Source organism: Hypanus sabinus, chromosome 9 (assembly GCF_030144855.1).
Source record: "Hypanus sabinus isolate sHypSab1 chromosome 9, sHypSab1.hap1, whole genome shotgun sequence".
NCBI lineage: Eukaryota > Metazoa > Chordata > Chondrichthyes > Myliobatiformes > Dasyatidae > Hypanus > Hypanus sabinus.
Genome location: NC_082714.1, coordinates 20559305 through 20579555, shown reverse-complemented (window position 1 = coordinate 20579555; position 20251 = coordinate 20559305). Strand labels below are relative to the sequence as shown.

The window sequence follows — 20251 nt, the reverse complement described above, 5'->3', positions numbered from 1 at the left end:
CTTCTTACCCTTAATATTTCTATCTCCTCCCAGACTAATTCACCATCTTGAGCTTATGAGCTCATTCCTCACCATTGTAGTGATCTCATTTACCAACAGTTCAAAAGCACGGGGCAGCTAGGGAATTGGGTAGAATGCATGACTTTAAGCTGAACATCACGTTTGAAACTACACTTATGCTTGATTCACACGATATTTTATGTTGTGTACAGCAGATTTATTATAAGAACACCCATATTATTCATTTTGTACATTAAAATTCAGCAGATTAAAAGGCAACATTCTCAAATAAGATACTGATTTTCAGTTATACCTTTGAATCATAAAAAAGGAGTACCTTTTTTCTGACTATGATTGTTCATTGCCTTTTGTAAGATCAATTATTATTTGACTACTTGTCGCATTACTTTCCTGGAAAACAGAATATTTAGGCACTGTGTGTTAATTAAACGATCAGTGATGCATCTCCCGACAACTCAGTTTTAATGTATGCCTTACTGATTATAATATAAATAAACTCCATTTATTTCCCAGATCATGCGGCACAGTGGGTCAATGAATAATTTGTCTCAGATAATTGCAGATATCCAATTTAATTAAAAGATCTGTTAATTCTCATGTGGCAAGATATCAGATTAAATTCATTGAATGGTTCTTAAAAAAGGTTATCAATCTGAAAACATTAAGTCAGCTTCCCTTTCTATAGATGTTGCCTGATCTGAACACCATTTCTATTATTTTCTGCTTTTACTTGTTTTCCATAACATTTAGTTATTTCATTTTGAAATGTGATGCTAAATGATACCTAATTCTTAGTTATGCTATTATTTTGCTAATGATTGTAAAATTAATCACTGTTAACAAAAAAAGCAATTTCCAAACTCAAACAACACTGTTCATTTTAGGTAACCATTTAAAACTAATTATCAGTTACAGGTATATTTAAGTTAAATATAATTGTAAACACAAGGAAGTCTGCAGATACTGGAAATCCAAATCAACAAACATACAGAATGCTGGAGAAACTCAGCAAGTCAGGCAGCGTATATGGAAAAGTCAACTTTTCGAATGGAGACCTTTCTTCAGGATAATCAAATATAACTGTAAATTTACAATATGTAAATCGAATAACTGAGTGATTTTTATGCTAAATGTTTGATTTTATTCATTTCATAATTTATCAAATGGGTACTCAAAAATATTGTTCCTAACTAGCAATTCTTTCAAAAAAATAATTCAGTGAAACCAAAACATTCCCCACAAAGAAGCATTTCTGACCTACCTGTCTTGTATTACCTAGTTCTTCTTTCCTATTAGGTTGCCAAACCAGAGTGTCTGGGGACTCTGTGTTCCCTTCTGTTGTTTTCGAAGCCATGTCTATGTTAACAAAAGAAGTCCAAAGTAAATGCTGATCCCTTTAACACTGTTGAATTAAAGTTAGAATGGCTAATTAACTGTTCCAAATTTATTTTTAAAAAACCAACCTACTAACAAATATAGTTATTCTTGGAATTGTTAGACAGCTGTCTGGGCAGATATTTCATATGTCAGACCCTCCCACCTGGGTTGAATATATTTGTATGGTGATCTTATAATAATAAACAGTGAGTGCTACCTTTGAAACAACAGGAGGGTGATTGACATATGTTAAATGCTCATCCATCAATATTGGCGGTAGAATTTCCAAACGTGCATCATCATTTAAGCTAAAGATACTATGAGAAAACATAGTTGGTTGTAGGATATATTCACACTTGACTTGATGATGTCACTAAAGGAAGACTAGGTAACATTATATTATTGAATAACCACCTAGCCCTTTGATGTAGTATGATATATAGTGGATAATAATTTTTCCACTATAACAGAATCAATCATAAAATGATACAGAGAAACACCATTTTGTCAACAATTGGCAATTTTTCCACAAAATTGTCATCGATTTTTGAGCAAGAATGAATAGGAAATGTTAATTACCTGGCACAGAAAAATTGGAAACTACTGCCAATAGCAGAAATAAAATATGATGTTGTTTGTGTTTCCTGCAGGAAGTTCAGGACTCCTTCAGATAGAGACAACAAACATCTTTTTTAAAAAATAACATCTTTATGATATTTGAATGGAGACAAGAAAATTGATTGTTTATTGCATTATTGATGGAGAGTTGGGGATTTCAGACAAGTATTTGAAAAGTCAGAGGATGTAGCCTATTCTGATCAGCATAACTGCATTTAGATCAAAAACATTATGACACGTTAAATCACAAAATGCCAATATATATATATAGAGTACTAATTTAAATATATTAAACCTTGTTCCTTCATTTACTAGCTGCTGCAAAGTGCTCTGTATAAAATTTTTTTAGGGTCTATAAGTAAAGTTTGCCTTAACTCTTCACTGTTCTCCAACTAAATACTAGTGCCAATATAATTTTGGGACTGTTTATTCAGATCTCTAGGGAATCAATACAGCTTCATTTATTATTAATTTCTTTATCCTTTATTTTTAGCATCTCTTTGTGCCTTTACTGAGATGCGAATCTCACTTCTGTGCACTCTTTCAAATTTATATGAAGGTAGCTCTTCCCACTCGTAATTTCCACCAGGATTTTCCTGAAACTTCCATGGCCTCACACATTGATCCAACCCAGTATCTGATGAAAGCAAGATGGGGATTGGGGATACCCTGCTAAAAATATTTTACAATTTTGTCATATTTCACTCATATACCATTGCTGAGTGTAGCCAGCAGAAAGGGTGGTTTGTCTATGCAGCCTCCCAGTATCAATAACTTTCTCAAACTAGAGACCACAGCCAACTCCATTTCCTCTGTTCCACAAGGGAAGAGCTTCAGTTCCACTCATTATTTTGTCAATATGACGAAACAGTTCAGGATTAGCAGAGGGTACCAGTAATAAACTGTATAGTGATGGGCTGTTTGAATCCAATATCTGATTTACCAGGCAGGTCTAATAATTCCATCTCCTTCTTATTTAAGTTAGTTACCCCCGCAGTGTGTATTTGCTGGCGTTACAGTGTCCAAATTCTTTGGCAATGGAATATTCCTTGTATTCTTTGCGTCTGTAGGCACAGAATTTGAAGTTCTAAAGAGAAATATTGAAAGGAAAATAATATCAGTTCATGCTATCTATATAACCTAGTCAGTAATACGATGGAGTGAATCAGTTGGCTCTCTTAAATATTTCCTGGTTTTAATTTCATTGATTCCAAATTTGTTTTTGTAGTTTTGTCTTGTATGATACCAATTTTTAATTGCTTTTGCAAAACATGCAACACTTGTATGTCTGTTTTGCAAATATGATTCACTTCATTTACATCTCCCATTCTAACACTGGCTTCAGTATTTAAAGGAGAAGGAAACACCATTTGGTAAAGATACTTGCAGGCACTAAACTTAAATGAGAGCACAACCCAGAAAAAAATGGAAGAAATTATCACTACTGAAGAACAAGTTAAGCAGTGGAAGACCCTCTTTGGAAGGCAGCCCCACGATCTGAGCAGACTAGATGTCAACAAGGAAATGTTGAATGCCTGGCTCAGAACTGGGGACCTCTTCCCAGAAATAGAAAGGTTCCTTGTGGCAGTACAGAACCAGATGGTTAACACAAAAAATAATCAAAAATACACAATAAAAGACCCACAAATTCAAGATGTCAAATGCAGAAAATCGCAAGGGAAACCAGAAACAATCCAACATATTATAGGATTCTGCAGCATTTTAGCTTAATCTGATTACTTACCCAGACACAATCAAATGGCAAACATCATTCACCAAAACCTTGCTTTAAAATACAAACTCAAAAGAAACCATACCTTATTATAAATACAAGCCTGATCCAGTTTTAGAGTCAGAGTCCCACAAATTATTTTATGACTCATCTGTTATTACAGATTGCACATTCCATAATAACTGCCTGGATATAATACAGGATAAACAACAAGAATTACTTATTAGATACTAAACACCACTAGAATAGTCCAGATGTTCTATCAATTGAGAAATTGAGTGTGTTTGTATCTCAGGTTTTATTAGCTTGAGCCAAGAAAAATTAAAAATAATAGAAATGTATATGAATAAGCAAACTTGTCAACAGTCAGGAAACAGTGTTAAGGTAGGTTTCTTTGGATCCATTAAAACTTGAAGGAGTTCTGTATTCCGGATGGATGATGTGGCAGTATAATAGGAGATGCAACAAAATGTGGGAAGGGACTGACTTGGGTAAAGTCTGTATGTATCTTTGTACAGGATGGAGTGATGGGGTGGAGCAGGGTTCTCATAGTTCCAGTAACCCAAGATGAATTTTAGCCACCAATGATTGTTGTGTGGAGTTTGCACCTTCTTCCTAGGGTTTGAGGCTTCTCTCTGTGGGTTTTCTCCTACCCAAAAATTGTATTTTGGTAAACTGGTTACTGTAAATTGCTTAAGCAAGTAGGATTGATGGGAATGTGAGGGAATGGGTTTGGGCAGGATTAGGGTAGGTGCTCGACCATTATGAAGTCTGAGTGGAAGGGCCTGTTTCTCTGTTTCTTCAGGGTTCCGTTGTTCTAGACGTGACAGAACAGGAGGGATTAAAGGAGGAGAGGTGGTGTTACTAGCCAGTGGAAAATGTCATGGCAGTGCTCCGTCAGGACAAACTAGAGGTCTTGTCTAGTGAGGCATCACAGGTAGAACTAAGAAATAAAGGAAGTATTTCCGTGTTAATGAGGCTATATTACAGACCTTGCAACAGGCCTAGGGATTTAGAGGAACACATTTGTAAAGAGATCGCAGACTGTTGCAAGAAGCATTAGGTTATTATAGTAGGTGATTTTAACTTGCCACATATTGACTGAGAATCTCATACTGTAAAAGGACTAAATGGTATAGATATGACTAATGGGTTCAAGAAAGTTGTCTACATCAGTATGTAGAAGGCCCAATGAGAGAACATGCAATACTGGATCTGCTATTAAGGACTGAGACAGGGCAGGTGACAGATATTTGTGTAGGGTTACACTTTGCACCTAGTGACCACAATGCCATTAGTTTCAAAGTAAATATCCCAACAGAGGTCTGGTCTGCAGGTTGAGATTCTAAATTGATGAAGGGCAAATTTTAATGTTATCGAAAATGATCTGGCAGGTGTTGATTGGGACTGGGAGAAGATTGGGAATGTAGTGGACAGTGAGGAAGGTTATCATGGCTTATAGAGGGATCTGCATCAGTTGGGAAAAAAATGGGCTAAAGATGGCAGATTGAATTTAATGCAGAGGTTTTGAACTTTGATAGGCCCAATCAGGGTACGTCTTATACCGTGAATGGTAGGACACTGAGGAGCGTGGTAGAGCAAAGGGATCTGGGAATAGAGGTTCATAATTCATTGAATGTGGCATCACAGGTAGATAGGGTTGTAAAGAAAAGCTTTGGCATATTGGCCTTCATAAGTCAACGTGTTGAGTACAGGAGATGGGATGTTATATTGAAATTGGATAAGATGTTAGTGAGGCCTAATCTGGAGTATTGTGTGCAGTTTTGGTCACCTACTTACAGGAAAGATGTAAATAAGGTTGAAAGAGTGCAGAGAAAATTTACAAGGATGTTGCCAGGTCTAGAGGATTTGAATTATAAGGAAAATTTGAATAAAGTTAGGGCTGCATTTCTTAGAATGTAGAAGGTTAAGAGGAGATTTGGTAGAGATATTCAGAATTCTGAGGTGTACAGATAGGGTAAATGCAAGCAGGCTTCTTCCACTCAGATTGGGTGGGACTACAATGAAAGGTCAAGAGCTAAGGGTAAAAGGTGAAAAGTTCAAGGGGAACACTACAGGAAACTTCTTCACTCAGAGGGTTATGAGAATGTGGCAGGAGCTGCCAGCACAAGAGGTGAATGCAAGCTTGATTTTAACATTTAAAGAGAAGTTTGATAGGTATATGAATGGTAGGGTTATGCAGGGCTATGGTCCCGGAGCAAGTCGATGGGACTAGGCAGTTTAAATGGCTTTGGAATGGACTAAGTAGGCCAAAAGGTCCGTTTCTGTGCTGTACTTCTCTATGACTGCGATCTGAGAGTGAAATAATTGTTACTCTGCATTTGAAGCAGTGCAAAAACACAGTAAGATAAAGAACACAATAACAGAGTAAGTAAAAATTCACAAGATTGCTTATATACACAGATTGACACTAGGCACTTTATGGACATAAGGTGGCTGTACAGGAAATGATAAAGTAGAAGTAGTTGGGAGTGTGGACGGGTGATTAAGTGAGTGAGTTGTTGATCAGCCTGTACTTGGGAAAAGTATCTGCTTTTGATGCAGCTGATAGGTCATTTAAATAAACATAGTACTCAAAAGAGCATACAATCTTCCTGAATGGTATCTTTGTTTACCAGAAACAACAAATTCTCAGAATGTTACGAATTGAAAGCATCAGAGTTTCATTAATGTAGAAGGCAGAGAAAAATGATTTGTCATTACAGCACCAGAATACAGTATGTTCCAGACTCATATTTATGAACACAGAATGCACACTAGCATGATTTTTCCATAGATTCCAAACCTCTGGAGTAGAGACGCTGTTATACAGTATATCTTATAATTCTAACATGACCTGCAGTCAATGCTATTGTAAAGTCAGACTATAGTTAAATGAATCAATACCTTTTAGTCTTCTGCAAGTTCAATTCATAATTAATAGAATCAGAAGTTTTCCTATAAGGCAAAAGCTGTGATTTCTGGTCTGATGGAGCTCCGAGGACTGTACATGAATCCACGTAGTTTTCATTTGCCACGGGCTCCGCATTTTTCAGATTTGCTCCAGAAATTGGATCATGTGATACAGGAGTCATTTGAGGCTGTTGTGTTGAAGAAAGTGAAAATCATTTATAATTAAAGTAAAAATAACACTGAGAAAACACTAACGTAAATTAGTTTGGTTCTAGTTAAATAAAACATTCAAGATTATTTTGTACCTCTTCTGGGTTCCTCCTGAGCCTTGCGCTATTTACTGCCTGTAAAATATTTACTTTCTTTTCCAAATGTTTTATTCTAGACTGTGAAGAAAAAGCATACTCTTTATCTTGACATCTTGTATATACTAATAAATGCTTTAAAACATAGTGACAATGGTACAAAATCTGTACAAATAGGAAGTCAAGATCACATCAGAACAAAAGATAGCAAAATTTAATTAGAAAGGAACCAGATGTTTAACCCAACAAAATAAAAGTGTTTACAAAGTTATCCTTAGTTGGGAGTGCTAAATGCTTCTCAGCTTTGGAAGCAGTGGACAATGTTTCATGCTGTAACACTTTTAAGACTTGAAATAATAATCAGAAGGACAGAGTAAAGACTGAATTTTGCACCTATCAAAGGCATGTCACATTTCTCACTGATCACAGAATTAATACCTTTAGCAAGTAGCTTGTTGTCCACTTCAGGACAATTTTGGCTTAACAGGGAGACAGCAAGAATTTAATAATGTGGAGAACCTAAAAGATCACAGTAATCATAAGATCCAAAGTTATTTAATAAATATGGAAGGTGAAAATAGATAATAAGAGCAATGCCTACAGGGGAGCAAAACATAACCTGTATGTGGAGGTTGGGGATGTGGGTGTTCTCAAATAACAGGGATAATTCTCCATTGTTATAAATGCTCAATAAGATAAGTCTAGTAAAATTATTAAGGAACTAGCATTTCTGAAAATGTATAGCTTGCCAGACCTGGATGAAAGTTATACCAAGAAGAAAGGAAGGAAGTTGTAGAAGCTCCAATCTCCCCTGGCTACAGGAGTGAAGAGTAAGAACTGGAGAGGTGCTGATACTGAATTATCTAATAGTAATTACAAGAGTCATAGAGTTATACAGCACAGAAACAGACCCTTCAGCCCAACTTGTCCATGTTGAGCAAGAAGCCCATTGAAGACAGTCCCATTTGGCCCATAACCTTTTAAACTTTTCCTATCCAAGTATTTGTCCAATTGTCTTTTAAAAGGTGTTATTGAACAATAATTTACTCTGGTAAGTCCAATATTCTATCTACTTCTACCTATGTTTTCCTTCCTGATTTCCTTATACTGTACTAAAGGATCTCAGCTACCTGTACCTGACCCAAGCCTCCTTTTTTTTTCTGGAAAGGCCTTCAATATATCTCGAATGCAGGGTTCCCTACTCTTGCCCTTTTGTGACTGCAAGACTTATCTCTGGGATTTCATAGGACTTACTACATGGTTCCCTTTTTAGTAATAAACATTAATAACTTAAATTTAAATCTTGGGGGTCATGAGTCTTGTCCTTCAGCCTGCAGGATTCCTGTTAGAGTGATCTCACCTTTAACAACCCCCCACTTGCCAGAGGTCCTTTCACCACAAATAACATACTCCAATCAGCTTTTGCTAACTCTTATGTCATATTTCAGGTGGTGGGGTGGAGATGTACTCTACCAAAGGAGGTGTAAGGTGCTCCTTCCTGTTAGCCTGAAGTTCACCCTTGTGCAAGTAATTCCTTGCTTACCCCCCCCTCCCCCCACCTCCTCGATCAGGCTTGTGTGCAGCCATGGGAGCAGGTGGTGGATGGTCATACAAACAGCTGGTGCATATCACAAATCCTGGTTATAGGACCACCGACACTAGGCAAACAGCTCTGAAGAGTATTGATAACGGTTGGGGTCACCCATCTTGTAGAGAAGTGGCAATGGCAAACCACTTCTGTAGAAAAATTTGCCAAAAACAATCATGGTCACGGAGACCATGATCGTCCACGTCATACAATACAGCACATAATGATGATGACAATAATACATACATTGTCAAAATCTGCCCTGTCCCAATTTAGAAATTGAACCTGTGGACCAAATCTGTTTTAAATAAAAAAGTTAATAAAAAAAAGTGCATTTGAGGTAGCCCACATGAACTTTAGCAAGGCATTTGTCAATTTCCCAGTGGGGTCATTAAAAATGTCCACCGATTAGCAAGTTGGATCCAAATGAACTCAACAGAACAGAGGATTGATTCTAACTTATTTTATTCCATGTATCCGTACCATTAACTGAGGTTGGGAACTCCTGCAGGAGAAGGACTGCTCATCCGTTTTGTGACTGCAAGACTTATCTGTCGGATTTCATAGACTTGCTCCATGGTTCCCTTTTCAGTAATATTCATTAATAATTTAAATTTAAATATTGGGGGGCATGATGGATATATCTGCAGATGATTCATTAATTAGACGAGTGGATGACTGTAAAGAGGAATGCTTTAAATTGTAAAGTATGGGAAATGATGATTAATCTAGAGAATTAACAGATTACATATATGGTGAGGTACAATAAGACAAAAACTATATAAAATGAATGACAGGATGCAGAATCATATGGAGGAACATGTGAACTAAGGAATTTATTTGCACAGATCCTTGAAGATCCTAGCAAGGCAACTTATTAAGGTGGTTAAAAAGGGACTGTGGAGGCTTGCCTTTTGGTAAACAAAGTAATGGAATAAAAGAGCAGCAAGTTATTGCCAGAATTGCATACAATACTAAGCAGGCTTGAACACTATCAGAATCAATATCATCAACATATGTCACAAAATATGTTGTTTTTGGGGCAGCAGTACAATTCAATACAATGTATGCATATATATAGTAGTTAAATTAAGTAAGTAGTGCAAAAAATAGCGATATAGTGTTCATGGGTTAAATGTCCATTCAGAAATCGGATGGCAGAAGGGAAGAAGCTGTTGCTGAATGGTTGAGTATGTGTCTTTACCCTCCTATACCATCTTCCTGATGGTAGGAATGAGAAGACAACATGTCCTGGGTGAAAGGGGTCATTGATGGATGCCGTCTTTTTGAGGCATCGCTCCTTGAAGATGTCCTGGATGTTACACAAGCTGGTGCCCATGATGTAGCTAACTGAGTTCATAACTTCCGGCAGCTTCTTTCGACCCTACGTAGTAGTTTCCCCCAAAACAATTGTACTTGCCATCCTGTTACAGGAAAGAGGAGATTCCACTAGAGTGGATGCAGAGGAGATTTCAAATGTAATTGTTGCCAGGACTGGAATATTGTAGTTATGAAGGAAAATTGAATAAAACATGGTCTTTTCTTTGGAATAGAGCAGACTAAAGAGAAGATTAAGTGAGCTGATTACAATTATGAGGCTCCAATTTCCCTTAACAGAGAGTTAAAAACCAAGAGAAATCATTACTAGAACAATTAAAAGGATGAGGACAAAAATCCGGAGGATAATGTATCTTTTGATTTCTTAGTTAATTGGCACAGCTATTAGAGGTGCTGCCTCAGAGCTCCGAGGACCTGGGATCAATCTTCATCTCTTCTGCTGTATGTAGAGTTTTTGTGTTCTCCACAGAATTCCATGGGCTTCCTCTGGTGGTCCAGTTTCTTCCTACATCTCAGAGATGCTCAGAGTGGAAATTTAATTGAAACTGTAAATTGTTCCTGGTGTGCAAGTGAGTAGAAGCCAGAAGGAGAAGATGAAATGAGGATAAAGGAGAAATTAAAGAGTGGTTAGTGTAGGATTAATGTTTATGAATAAATAGCAAATTTTTGCACGGTGTGATTCTGACACTAACACAAAGGAGTGTAGCCATCCACTTAAAAAGTTGCTGGAAGCAATGACCTACAGGATGATGGGCCTTGGGATTAAGCCATGAATACTCTCTCAGAATTAGACATTAACCCTTTTTTGTCCGGGCCTGACTTGAACACAAACAGCTGTGTTAGATATATTGGGAAAAAACAATACTCTTCAGTTCAGTTCTGTGGTTCAGTTTTAATATTTTACAAAACACTTTTATTGAAGAAGATTATTTTTAAATTATATTTTAATTTTTACTGATAGTTTGTTATTTCTGATTACCAAAGATAAAGCTGGCATCCATGGGATAGACAGGCCCTGCACTTCAGTGGGTAATTCTAATAAAGAAGGTTTGTCCCTCAAACTCCAGTACTTGAAATAAGAATGAATATGCTCCAAAGGGAGGCAACCAATGATCTCGGGTAACTTGCCAGGCAAAGAATGATCCTACTTAATTTTGTTTTAAAGCATAGTAATAAAAAGGTCTAAAATTGTATGCATAAAGTACTAAAATAGTTGTCAAAATCTTACTTGAATACTTTTGGCCAGCTCTTCATGTTTTTGTGTGCAGTCAATGTTTTCAACTCGTCTTGTTAACTCTTCAAGTTTCTTGCCCAAAGTATCACTACCAAGCTCCGTGTTCATTTTATGGTGAAGGATTTTTTGAACCTAATAACATACCAAATTGGAAAAAGTTCCTGATTTGCAAGTATAGAAAATTAAAGCAAAGCTCAAAAGGTTAAAAAATACAATGTTAAATTAAGTGAGACTGATTGAGTATTGCAATGTGGTCTCCTTATTCTTTCAGAACTAATATTGCCCAATTGAAAGAAAATCTCTCATTTGTTATCCTATTTAAGTAATTTGGAAGTAGATTTTTTTTTCTCTCTGTTCCTTATAAAGATTCTTGGTCTGATTTGTGAAGTTACCATTACATTCCATGAATCCTTGTATAGTCCAATGCTTTTATGTGTGTCATTACTGAGACTTATTTAAAACTCAGTTATATATGTGTGTGTGTGTGTTGTAACACACAGTAAGATTACAGCTGTACCATTTTAATTTCCTTAATACCTAAAAACCTACTGATTTCTGACTTGAATAAGTTCAACAACTGAATCTCGACAGCCCTTAGGCTAGAGAATTCATAAGCTTGATTATCCTGGAGCGAAAGATTTAATTTAATCTCTGTTCAGAATGGTTGGCTCCTTACTTTGAGCCAGTGTTCCACTCATCCTAGAAGAGAAACATCCTTGTAAACACCCTATCAAGCTCTGTAAAAATTTTGTCTGCTTTAATGAGGTCACCACTCATGCTTCAAAATTCCAATAGAAGCCACTTACTTTTCTATGTATTACAAACTTTGATGCCATGAATCAATCAGGTGAATCTTTGTTACAGTCTTCCTCATGTATATAAATAGGGATAGAAGATCTGTAGATAATATTGAGTGTGAATTTCACTCAGACCACCAAGATCTTTGCATCCTCTCTAGTAACAGGCGGCTGATGCGACACAACAAGTGCACTAGTTAGAAGCTAATACTATTCCTTTATTCAAGATGTCTACCAGAATATTACCTGGATTAGAGGGCATCTTCTAGAAGGAGAGGTCGGACAATCTAAGGTTGTTTTCTCCGGGGCAGTAGATGTCAAGAGCAGATCTCATAGAAGAGAGGCACAGATAGACAGCTGGTATCTTTTTCAGGGTTGAGACATCTAATACCAGAGGGCATGCATTTAAGCTCAATGGAGATGAATGGGAACAGTTTACAGTACCAGCAACCCAGGTTCAATACTCACCACTGCCTGTAAGGAATTTGTATGTTCTCCCCGTGAGTTTCCTCCGGGTGCTCCTGTTTTCTCCCGCATTCCAAAGACATACCAGTTGGAAGGTTAGTGGTCATTGCAAATTGTCCTGTGATTAGGGTAAGATTAAATTGGGGATTGCTGGGTGGCACAGCGCGAAGGGCCAACTCCATGTTGTATGTCAATAAATATTTAATTTTTATTTATATACAGAGTGTGATGGGTGCCAGGAGTGGAGGGACATGGACAATATGCAGTGATGGATAAGATGCCATTTAGCAGCACAATGTTGCTCAGTAAAGAGTCTGCTCCTGTGCTGTTCTATTTGAAATGACATAGAATAGGATTCTTAGATGAAGGCAATTCATAGATAAGACCATAAGACATAGGAGCAGAATTAGGCCACTCAGCCCATCAAGGGACATTGAGAGGATGCAGAACTGGGCTAAGAAGTGGCAGATGGAGTTCAACCCAGATAAGTGTGAAGTAGTTCATTTCAGTAGGTCAAATTCGAAGATAGAATATGATATTAATGGTAAGACTCTTGGCAGTGTGGAAGATCAGCAAGATCTTGGGGTCCACACCCACAGGACCCTCAAAGCTGCTGCGCAAATTGAGTGTTGTTAAGAAGGCAAATGGTGTGTTGGCCTTCATCAACCGTGGGATTGAGTTCAAGAGCTGTGAAGTAATGTTACAGCTATATAAGACCTTAGTTAGACACCACTTGGAGTACTGTGCTTAGTTCCGCTCACCTCATTACAGGAAGGATGTGGATACTATAGAAAGAATGCAGAGATTTACAGGGATGTTGCCTGGATTGGACAGCATGCCTTATGAGAATAAATTGAGTGAACTTGGCCTTTTCTCCTTGAAGCGGCTGAGGATGAGAGGGCACCTGATAGAGGTGTATAAGATGATGAGAGGCATTGATCGTGTGGATAGTCAGAGGCTTTTTCTCAGGGCTGAAATGGCTAACACAAGGGGGCATAGTTTTAAGGTGCTTGGAGGTAGACACAAGGGGAGCTCAGAGGTAAGTTTTTCACACAGTGAGTGGTGGGTGCATTGAATGCACTGCCAGCGAAGGTAGTAGAGGCAGATACAACAGGGTCTTTAAAGAGACCCTTAGATAGGTACATGGAGCTTAGAAAATCACAGGGCTATGCAATAGGGAAATTCTAGGCAGTTTTAAAGAGTAGATTACATGGTTGGCACAATATTGTGGGCCAAATGGCGGTGTAGTTTTCTATGTTTATAAGACTGCTCTGCTATTCTCTCATGGCTGATTTATTACTCCTCTCAATCCTGTTCTCTTGCAAACTAGAATGTTAATACTGTTGCAATGTGAAAATGACAATGATCACATTGTACTAAACTTCAAGCATGTACCTTCCCTCTCATGTTAACACATTTACAACTGAACCAACTGTTAGCAAAAGGCTTACTTGTAACACTAGGATAACACTGTGCATCTGCATTTTCCAATACATCCAACATTCATGTATATGCCCCTTGTACAGTATCAATCTGTGCTTGTCACAGTAAAGCATGTTATAGGAAATTGAACCACATCTAGCTGCTTTATAATAACACTTTTAATCCACTCTTATCTAATTAAAGAAAAGTAACTTAAGGAATATTTTAATGAAGAGGTATCTCAAAATTTAACTGTAAATCTAATGAAGCATTAATTCGTCCAAATGATGTTTTTAATCAACTTTGAAACACATTGGCTATATAATGAACGTAATTTATTTTGGAAGTTCTTAGCATCCCAAAATAGTCCTATTTCAAAACCAAATTAAAACAAAGATCACCTCCTCCCAGGTTATCTTCTTGGCTGTTTGTGTACTTTTTTCACAACTTAAGTTGAAATGGACACTTTTCGCATCATGTGAAATCTTGATTTTCTTGTGCTTATTTTTTCCTTCTCTTCTTGAATGGAACCTCTTCCTTTCAGCTCGATCTTAAAGTGTTATATAAAATGATATAGATAAAACAAAATAAATCTCTCATTGTCCCTAAAAAAAACCACTCAATTATTATTTCATTATTACAATTCTCTATTACCAGATCTAGCTGTTATAACAGGAGGTCCTGAATATAACAGGTCTCCCATTTTGTTGTTTGGCAAACTACTTAGGTCATATGTGGAATTCTGTGGAGAGTTTGGACAATTCTCCTTAAAGAAGATATCTTCACTTAGATAGAAATATAGAGCAGTGATATCCTGACTGAATTTTTAGAAAATATATACGAAGTGCTATTCTTCTAGCAGACAAAAACCACAATTGATTACGTGAGCTGTGATTACTAAGAAAGACTTTATAGGCAGTCCTCTGGTTATTTCAGACTTCTGTTCCTGAAAACTGTTCATACCCCAAACTGTTCCCAAGTCAGAAATGGTCAAAAACATTTGTGAGGGAATCACAGAAATAGCTGTGACGTAAGAGCAATCAGACATTGGAAGAGCGGTCATCACTGAGTGAGCCAGTCTTCTCACTACTCCCAGTTCTTAAAGGTTCAATTCAGCTCCCAACTCTGGTGGCTCAAGGGGGGGGGGGGGGGGGGGTGGGATGTGGTAAGGAGAAGACATGGAGAAATGCCTATACCCATCTGGCAGAAGCAGCCAGCAAATTTATCCCCAACCATTTAGTCACTGTCCCAAAATTTGTGTGTACAGGTTGTCTATAACCTGTGAAAGACCTGTATACAACTAAATTTCTGTTCTAGTTAGATATATAGTACTTTGAAACAAGTTTTCAGCCCCCACAATTATTTTCACATTCTACATTTACTAAATTTAACTTTTTGAAGTAGGATTTTTTGTGTTATATCTACAAACTACTGGGCATCATGTCAAATCAAAAGAAAATTACAAACTCTGTCAATAATTTATTAAAGATAAAAACTAAAATTATGAGGCTGGAAAAAGTATTCATCTCCTTTGTAATTACTATGCTAACTTTCCTCAGGTGCAATATACCTTACCAACTCTCCTAATTTGTTGATGTAGGAAATTGGAGAATCATCTGAATAAATACCACTTCTTTCTGTAAGGTCCAACAGTATGGGAGATTTTCAACTGACTAAACCAAATTGGAGGTGTAGTGGACAGTGAGGAAGGTTTTCAAAGCTTGCAGAGGGATTTGGACCAGTTGGAGGAATGGGCTGAAAAATGGCAGATGGAGTTTAATGCTGACAAGTGTGAGGTATTGCACTTCGGAAGGTCAAACCCAGGCAGAACATACAAGTTAAATGGTAGGACACTGAGGAGTGCAGTAGAACAGAGGGATCTGGGAGTACAGGTACATAATTCCCCAAAGTGGCTTCACAAGTAGATAGGGTTGTAAAGAAAGCTTTTGGTACATTGGCCTCTATTAATCAAAGTATTGAGTATAAGAGTTGGAATGTAATGGTGAGGTTGTATAAGACATTGGTGAGACTGAATTTGGAGTATAGTGTGCAGTTTTGGTCACCTAATTACAGGAAGGATATTAATAAGGTTGAAAGAGTGCAGAAAAGGTTTACAAGGATGTTGCCAGGACTTGAGAAACTGAGTTACAGAGAAAGGTTGAATAGGTTAGACCTTTATTCCCTGGAGCATAGGAGAATGAGGGGTGATTTGATAGAGCTGTATAAAATTATGATGGGTATAGATAGAGTGAATGCAAGCAGGCTTTTTCCACTGAGGCCAGGGGAGGAAAAAAAAACAGAGGTCATAGCTTAAGGGTGAAGGGAGAAAAGTTTAAAGGGAACATTGGGGGGTGGGGGGGCTTCTTCACGCAGAGAGTGGTGGGAGTGTGGAATAAGCTGCCAGATGAAGTGGTGAATGCAGGCTCACTTTTGACAGTTAAGAAAAACTTAGATAGGTATATGGATGAGAGGGGTTTGGAGGGACATGGCCCAGGTGCAGGTCAGTGGGACTAGGCAGAATAATGGTTTGGCACAGCCAAGAAGGACCAAAAGGCCTGTTTTCCGTGCTGTAATGTTCTATGGTTCTAAGTGGTGCCTGTGGCATAAATCTAATATTGCACATCAATCAGGTAACACTATCCCCATCCCTACTGTAAAGTATGGTGGAAGTAGCATCATTCTATGGAGATGCTTTCCAGCAGCAGGAACTGAAAATCTGATTAGGATTAATGAGAAGAATGCTACTAAATACAGATAGATTGTGGATAAAAACCTGCTAGCTACTGCCAGAAAGTTTAATCTGGGGAGGAAGTTCATCTTTCAGCAGAACAACGACCCAAAGCATACCATCAGAGCAACCATGGAGTGGCTTCAAATGAAGAAAATTGATTTCCTTGAGTGGTCCAGTAAAGTCCTGATCTTAATTTGATTGAACATCTCTGACAAGACCTCAAGTTTGCTGTCCACTGCCACTCAACTAACCTGGCACAGTTTGAGCAATTCTGCAATGACGAATTGGCAACTCTTGCTCCATCATGCTGTGCAGAACTAACAGAAACTCATGCAAAGCTAACAGAGACTTATCCAAAAAGGCTACTGGCTGTAATTGTTGTGAGAGATGGTTCAATTAAATACTGAGCAAAGGGGGATGAATACTTCTGAACTGCTGACATTTCAGTTTATGATATTTTAGTTTGTCGTGCTTTACAATTTTCCCTGTACTTTGGGCTTTAGTATGGGGAAGAAGAAGCACTCTGATTCACAAATAAAAATTGAGTTAAATTGATCAAAATCCCTGGTTGTAACACTTATTTATTTGAAAAAAGGGCTGTGGCTGAATACTATTTCAAGGGACTGTATTCTTTTTGTCGAACCTTTGGTTCTTCTATTGTTCTATAGTTCTTCACATGGTAAAACTTCAAATATTAGCACTTGCAGCTGTTAATGTTACTTGATATCAAAGAGTGAAAAAGGAAAAGCAGTGAGGGAGCTGGAAAGAAAACTGGATGGCCAATTCTATAAACTTCCATCTATAAGCCATTTACCTGACAACACAACTATAATTTTCATGCTTAAAATATTACATGAACAGTAATAAGCAGTTAAATACTACAAGAACTGATATGTACATCACTTTTTATCATGGTTCCCAACCTGGGGTCCATAACTTTAAAAAAAGGTTGGGAACCCCTGCTCTTATGTACTTCATAATCCATCCACAACTGCTATCTTTCCAGAAGAGCTTCAAAAACAAATGTTAAAAATTATTGGAAAATTTGTGAGTAAAAATCCAGTAAATTCAGTACTACCTCATATATACAATCAAAACCTAATCAGCCAATAATGATTGATCACAATGATATAATTCGTTCTACCAAGCTATTTGAACAAGTATAACAGCTCTGGCTATAAGATTATAAAATTTAAGTTTACTTACCAGGGGTTTTCATCTCCTTTAGGATAATAGGGGTACATTCAATATCATCTTGATCATCAGTGAGAATTTTAGATTCAATTGATTTCTCTTTATAATGGCATTTTGAAACACTGGAACTTTGACTTTCAGTATGTATACTTATTTTAATTTTGTTATTTATATTTTCAGTAACACGTAATTCTGACAACTGTACATTATTCATCATGTTCCATTGTGTCTCAGTAGGCAATTTTTCTAAGACAGGAACAAGAGAATGCTTTAATTTCTTTAGCTTGCCAGTTGTATTGTTAGAGTTTGAAGAAATAAGTTCTTCAGTATCAACAATGTGAAAGGCTGCTTTGACATTCCTGTTTTTATCTGAATGAATGGATTTCACATAATTTTTCTGATTCAGCGTCTTGGAAACCTTGGTAGATTTGGTCTTAGAAGCCCTGTTAAAGTCCTCTTTTAATACAAAGGAAGATATACATAGAGTACTACCATGAGGAGTTTTGTTTTGAACAACAGTTTCTGAAGATGAGCTTATATTCTTTTTTAGCAAGCTACTATTATGATGTTTCTTCTGAGGATATGTTTTAGTTTCAAGGTGACCACTAGTTTGAACATTTTTTGGACTTTTTAAGCTTCGATTCTCAACCTGGTTTTCTGTTATGCCAACAGCAGGAGACTTTTTGAACTTGGTCTTCATGACCTCATTTTTGTCACTAAATGTAGCTCTATGGTTTACTGCCGACTCTGGAAGTTCATTATTTTTATGTTTTGAAACGATGAGGTCATTATGTTTACCACCATCTATATTTTCTGTATCCACACACTGCAAACACTTTTCGTGATTATCACATTCTTTGTTGGGCTGTCCATTCTCAATGTGATGTCTTCCTTGGAGTAATGCTTCCCACTGTTGGCGGTCACTTACTCTAAGGGTTTTCTTTGCTCTGAAACCTTTTCGTGGGATAATACTTGCCATGTTTGATTATCTACAAGGTTTAAAGATAAACTGATAGCATCATTAAATACAGATGATATTAACATAGAAATTTATCATATTTCTCATTCACATTGCCACTTTTATACAAACTAGTAGCATTCAATCTTGACAAGATACCTCAACTCTAACTTAACGTGCACAACATTAACTCTATAACATACACAACATTTCACACAGAATAAATAATTTTATAAAAACCTGTAGGAACTTTTGATTTTCTCACAAGACCCATGTAAATAATTTTCAAGTTTTCACAACTCCATGCCCAGGTAATTTACAATCCATAACAATACACTTTCTACCAAAATTAATCAATCATCTGGAGAAGAATTTCTAGGAAATGTTTTCCAATTCTCAAGAAATCTAAGAAAAATTCTTAGATTTCTTGAAAATTACATTTTTCAAGACTGGGAAAGAGAAAACAATTCAATTTTTAAGTTGTACAGGGAATGGGGGAAAGAAATGTGTCCGACAGGCAGTTACCTAGCGAACAGATGTTTCAGATTCAAGCATCCGCCTTTTTATTTGTTTGCCTACCACAAATGATTTTGGTCTATTATTTTTAATGGTTCTTAATAAGAAACTGTGAAAATACCATGAAATTTAGGAGTTCATGACTTAATTTAGTTCTAACAAAATTTCCCTTTGATCTTTCACAATGCAGAGAATTTATCTACATTAGAATAGCAGATATTTGAAATAGAATCTCATTACCTAACCAAGCCCAAAGAAACCTGCTTTTGGTTTAGCCATGGTTGGATTTGGTTTGGATTAGATGTCAACAACTTATCATCTGAGCTACCTTCCAATTTGAAAAGCATTACAAGGAGGAATTATTTAAATCATCTAGTAATATGCTGAGATCTTTAAAAAATGTTTTGTCTACAATTACACTGTTCTACTTCCATTCATCATTAAAACAATGAAAGACTCATCATTATATATTAAAAAGGGGGAAAACTATTTGCTTTTAAACAAATTGTACTGTACATTTGGAAAAAAAAGTCAAAATCTTGTCAGATTTTACATCTTGCAGCCTGCTTTAAGATACGGTATAATATCACATTCAAAATTAATCAAAAAATCAGAAAACTATGGATGCTGGAAATATGAAAAAATAATGAGAAAATGTAAACACAGGAAAACAGGAGTAATGCTTCAGGTCAGAATGTGGCCAGCAAAAGAAAACAATACAAAGAACACTTAATAAATTAAAATAACTTGTATCACTTATTGATTTTTTTGTAAGTTACTGAAAATTTCAGAGGGCAGACTAACATCTACCTTCCAGGCACCATACTTTAGACTACTTTGTGCTTTAAAATAGCAGACGAAGGACAGAACTGGATACTGGCCACCATATTAGGTGAAAATCTATCAATCTTAAACAGTAGAAAGGCTGCTTAGTTTAAATACAGAAAAGCAAAGACATTCTGTCTAATTGAAGTCCTGAATGCGATAATAATTTATTCTGCAGCAACCAAGGCTCCAGAGAAAAATCTATCCTCAATAATTG

The 20251-nt window shown here is 36.8% G+C and overlaps 1 protein-coding gene across 4 annotated transcripts in view; it reads right to left on the bottom strand.

Moving 5' to 3' along the window:
• The window catches only part of LOC132399140 (activating transcription factor 7-interacting protein 1-like), an 80829-nt gene that overhangs the window by 10061 nt on the left and 50517 nt on the right, over nt 1-20251 (bottom strand). For 3 of the 4 annotated variants that reach the window (XM_059979181.1, XM_059979180.1, XM_059979179.1), the window contains exons 2-9: nt 17748-18724; nt 14212-14360; nt 11121-11258; nt 6967-7047; nt 6656-6849; nt 3006-3103; nt 1283-1377; nt 338-411 (exon numbers count right to left, since the gene is read on the bottom strand). In XM_059979181.1, the coding sequence (XP_059835164.1) occupies nt 349-411; nt 1283-1377; nt 3006-3103; nt 6656-6849; nt 6967-7047; nt 11121-11258; nt 14212-14360; nt 17748-18714 (1785 nt within the window). In that variant the 5' untranslated portion in view covers nt 18715-18724 and the 3' untranslated portion in view covers nt 338-348. Of the gene's footprint in view, nt 1-313; nt 412-1282; nt 1378-3005; nt 3104-6655; nt 6850-6966; nt 7048-11120; nt 11259-14211; nt 14361-17747; nt 18725-20251 lie in introns of all 4 variants that reach the window. The other variant, XM_059979182.1, reaches the window with a different exon arrangement.